The following is a 4,876-nucleotide window of genomic DNA, read 5'->3' on the forward strand; positions in this document are numbered from 1 at the left end:
GCCTAGGGTATGTCTCTTCATCTGAAGATGAATGTTGTTGGCAAGTCATCAACCAGTCATCGAACCTGAGTAGAGACGGATATTCATCAGATTCTATAGATTGGGGTTCTGATGATAGCCTTAGAGAAATGTTCAAAGGCCTAATGTCAAACATGGCTACTGTTGATCCTACCACAATGAAGAAAGATGATCAAATGCCAACTTGGGAAGACTCTTTGGATTCATCACTTGAATATGCAATATGGTGATCGATTCGAGCAAAGGGAACCTCCCACTGAAGACAAAGTGGTCCAAGTGAACATGGGCAACGAGGTCAATCCGAAACACATATTCATCAGCGATAGTCTTCCACACTTCAAGTCAGAAACTGAGTTTTGATATTAACAAGCTAGCTAATCGATTATACTGCTTCCGACATAGAAAGAGAACTCGCATGCAAAAATCCACTTGGTGGTGCATGATTAGTAACTTTGCACTGAACTAATGGCTTGGCAAAGTGTTGCTTTGTCTACGACAACAGCAGAGTTCATGCCGCGAAGAAGTTTATAAGGAATTACTTTTGTTGAAGATGTCCATGATGGAACTAGACTTCGTTGCGCGCCGTGCGGGAGCGTGCTCGATAACCAAAGGAGTCGATAAGACACGAGAGAAGAGAACCAAATCAAGTCACGAGTGTAATCCACCAAATACGATACAAATCAAACCAAACACAGAGATTTATGTGGTTTGGCAATTTCCTACGTCCACGGGGAGAGGATGAGGAGGATTTCACTATATGCATGAGAAATACAACGGGTTACAACTCACAAAATCACTCAAATATAACCCTAACCAAAGCTCTCAACTCCCTCATGGTATCTCTCTATCAAAGTACTCAAAACAATGCTAATTCTCTCCTCAAGAAACCCTAAAAAATATCTTTCTATTTATAACAAAACACAATCCCAAACATGGTAAAAATCTGAAAACGAGTTTGCCACACCTGGGTGTGGCACACACCACACCCCTAAAAACAGTGCAGATTCTGCCTTACCTGGGTGTGGCAGACACCACACCCCTAATAACAAGGGTAGATTCTACCACACCTGGGTATGGTAGACACCACACCTCTGTCGAATCTTCATGTTTGCCAATACTTTGAACAACTTAACGCCGTTTTCTACAATTCTACACCTCGGTAAAGTGTTCCCAAAACTAAGCCGACATCAACATGAGCACCAATGCATCGTCTAACCAAATATGGCTGCACCAATGTGGTTGCTTACGTATTCCCTCTCCCAAGGGATCAAGCCGTCCGTAGTTCATCCAAATGGCCGCAAACGGCCTCAACAATCACGAATTTGTAACAAGTTTCTACAATGATCAAACTTGTTGCTCGGAAATACCTTTGTGAGCATATCCTCTGGATTGTCTTTTGTGTGGACCTTTACGAGCTCCACATCCCCATCTTTAAGAACATCTCGAATAAAGTGATAACGAACGTCGATAAGCTTCGTCCTCACATGAAAGACCCGATTTTTTGTCAAATAAATAGCACTCATGCTATCATAGTAAATGGTGAAGGATCACTATAAAACACAAAGATCCTCCAAAAGTCCTCAAAGTGAAATTGCCTCTTTAACAGCCTCCACTGCTGGAAACATAACTTTTAGCGACGGACAAAGCCGTCGCTAAAAGTCGATAATCCGTCGCTAAAAACTTTAGCGACGGAAAATATAAAATTCCGTCGCTAAAGGATCGTCCGTATAGTGAGGGTAGCTGAAATTTGTTTTAGCGACGGATATTCCGTCGCTAAATTTTAGCGACGAAAAAGTAGCGACGGATAATCCGTCGCATTACTTTATTTAAAAAATTTAAAAAACTTTAGCGACGGATTTTCCGTAGCTAAAAGATTTTTTAGCTACGGATATTCCGTCGCTAATAGTTATTAGTGACGGAACATCCGTCGCTAATAACTATTTTTGAAAAAATAAAAAAATAAAAAAACGAATATTCCGTCGCTATTAACTTTAGCGACGAAAAATCCGTCGTTAATATTATCTATTTTCTGTCGCTAAAAGTGTATTTAGCGACGGATAATCCGTTGCTAAAATCTTCCAATATTTTTTTAAAAAATAATTTGAAAATTGAAAAAACCTGTACAATAATATAATAAATTTAAAATCCTGTTCAATCAGCAGTGTAATATTCATTCTCACGCATATATAACACATAATTTAATTAAAATATCCCAACATAGTCAGCGTTGTTTATACAGTACACACCATGATAAGTATTGTTTATACAACACACTCATTCATTGTTTTCAAAGGTAAAAAAACAAATCAGTCCTCTTGATCATCATCCTCATCACCAGCTCCACCTTGTCTAGAAGTCCCGGCCTGCAATTATAAATCAAACGTTAACAACATGGCATGACATTCAAGTATAGCAATAAGAGGGTATCATGGCATATTCTTATGTATTATACGCACACACACACAATTTTTACAACAACGCATACACACACCCTTAATTTTGTTGTGTTGATTTCATTGTCTACATTGATCATGCGTCCTTATCTGTATGCTTTCAGACAAGTGACCTGAACAAGGCCTTGAGTCCAAACTGGAACATGTGTAAGTGTAACACTAATGCTGATGTTGCATTGCAAGCTGATAATAGCAAATTGGCTTACTATGCTTTGGAATTTCTTTATCGATGGTTTCTCAACCTTGGACCCAGTATGCCTCAAATTGGCTTACTCTGTATATCTAATCAGGTTGCTCTATGAAGGCCTCTCCTTCAGCTGTCCTTCTTCTTATCTGTCTTTACTATTACTGATTTCAATAAGCTCAGTTTGATGATGATGGCTTTTCATAGAGCAAAACTTTGTTGTCTTGTGTAGAGAAGCGGATTGATAATTTGATAATTGATATGATTCTTTTGTTATCTTTTAGAATTGCCACATAGTATCAGTAGTATCTTGGTGCACGCAAGCAGAGGGAGCTGGAATTCACCCAGTTTATATCGACTCTACCTTCTGATGCTCAGGAGGCATATAGGAGACGGTTTTTGGCGGATCAGGTAATATATATATATATATATATATATATATATATATATATATATATATATATATATATATATATATATATATATATATATATATATATATATATATATTACCTGATCCGCCAAAAACCGTCTCCTATATGCCTCCTGAGCATCAGAAGGCAGAGTCGATATGAACTGGGTGAATTCCAGCTCCCTCTGCTCCCGGCGCCTCCGTTCTTCCTCCGCCATCTGGAGTAGCTCCGACTCCCGACGCGACTGCCAATCTTCCATCGCTTTCATCCGCTGCTCCATAGTCGGGTCTTGAGAAGAACTGCATCCTGGTGGAGCTGCAGACTCGTAGGTGCTACTGGACTCGTACGGCCGATGCTCGGATCCTCTCCACCTGTATCTGTTCTTCCTACTCGGTCCAATGACCGTCTCGATGATGCTATCCTCCTCCTCTCTACTTAATCGGGTCGGAGTGTTAGAATCGACCTGAGTCTGTGATAATTGCTCCTGCACCTTAGCATGTAATTTCTCCTGCGATATACCAAAACAACCCGGTCAATTCTAACACATTTAAAATGCATTGTTATAAAAATTAAATATACAAATTAACTGCTACTTACAGCCAGATCCCGGTTCTGCGCTTTCTTCACTTCATCGGCGTAATTTGGACTCCAACCAGTCAGAATACGATCTGCAAAATGCCCGAGTTCTCCCCTTCCCTATTTTATTCACATATATCATTAACTCATAACACATAAATTATACTCAAATTGATAACCTAAGAGCTAATATATTATATACCTCAAGCGCCAATTGATGATAATGCTGGCTGAAGGACCTGGAGCCCCCGTGATGCTCGTAACTGCGGGGCGCATTGCGGTTCCTCCTTGCTATTTCAGCTTGTTCCTGCAAAAGAATGTTAAACAGATATAATATAGAATTTCAAACAATAAACAAAGATATATACTTCAATAATACCTGAGCTTCGGCCGTGTCCCAATAATCGCAAAGTGCAAAAAAATCAACTCCATCCACGCGCTCGTCAAGATGCCAGTAACGCTCCCAATCTTCTGTTCTTTGAGTAAAATATTTTTTCTTCAGCTCTGACCGCCACCTCTTGAACGATAGATTGATTTGCGTGAAGCAGTAAGTCCAGGCACAAGCGTAATCGTCAAGAAAGAAAAATCGCTTCAGCATACAATGAAAAAAGAGATACAAATCAGTGTGTTAAACAAAATAATAAAATGACTAATAATTATGAGAATTAAAATAAATGACTCACACATATATATCGCCAACAAGCCACCAGCGCATCAAGTCCAGGCACAAGCGTAATCGTCAAGAAAGAAAAATCGCTTCAGCATACAATGAAAAAAGAGATACAAATCAGTATGTTAAACAAAATAATAAAATGACTAATAATTATGAGAATTAAAATAAATGACTCACACATATATATCGCCAACAAGCCACCAGCGCATCAATCCGCTGCGACTTCCACGTCAAATATATGTTGAAGAAATCATGTCTCCTGGCTAAAGAGGTGAGGAAATTGTTAAAAGAGTTAGCAAATGGCCCGACAGGCATGCCGTTCTCCCATCGGATCACGACCCTCCGACGAATATCTGGGACGAGGTTCTTTGGCTTGGTACCACTGCGGCCGCGCCTAGTAGGTCGCTCGGTACCTACGAATATTTGAAATTCAGGCGAAATATAAATAAATCAATATCGATAATACAAATTAAAATATTAACAGATAAACTATAAAAATCTATACACACCTTTCAATTCGAGGCATCTACGCCTTGCTTGTTCATACCTCTGCTGTGCG

At 39.5% G+C, this 4,876-nt stretch overlaps 1 protein-coding gene across 1 annotated transcript; it reads right to left on the bottom strand.

Annotated features, from left to right (window-relative positions):
• LOC109841948 lies at positions 2,251 to 4,578 on the bottom strand. The gene is made up of 6 exons (XM_020410871.1): positions 4,497 to 4,578; positions 4,024 to 4,233; positions 3,847 to 3,951; positions 3,666 to 3,764; positions 3,169 to 3,576; positions 2,251 to 2,381 (listed from the first exon to the last, which is right to left on the bottom strand). The coding sequence occupies exons 1-6, from the start codon at positions 4,524 to 4,526 to the stop codon at positions 2,325 to 2,327; spliced, it is 909 nt and encodes a 302-aa protein (XP_020266460.1). The 5' UTR covers positions 4,527 to 4,578; the 3' UTR covers positions 2,251 to 2,324.

Source organism: Asparagus officinalis, chromosome 5, assembly GCF_001876935.1.
Source record: "Asparagus officinalis chromosome 5, Aspof.V1, whole genome shotgun sequence".
Taxonomy (NCBI): Eukaryota; Viridiplantae; Streptophyta; class Magnoliopsida; order Asparagales; family Asparagaceae; genus Asparagus; species Asparagus officinalis.

Excerpts from the sequence above, each read along its gene's own strand:
- LOC109841948 (XM_020410871.1), bottom strand. The coding sequence starts at position 4,526 with ATGCGCTGGTGGCTTGTTGGCGATATATAT. Across the intron at positions 3,952-4,023 it reads GGGACACGGCCGAAGCTCAG|GAACAAGCTGAAATAGCAAG; the intron begins GTATTATTGAAG and ends ATTCTTTTGCAG. Across the intron at positions 2,382-3,168 it reads GACGGTTTTTGGCGGATCAG|GCCGGGACTTCTAGACAAGG; the intron begins GTAATATATATA and ends TTATAATTGCAG.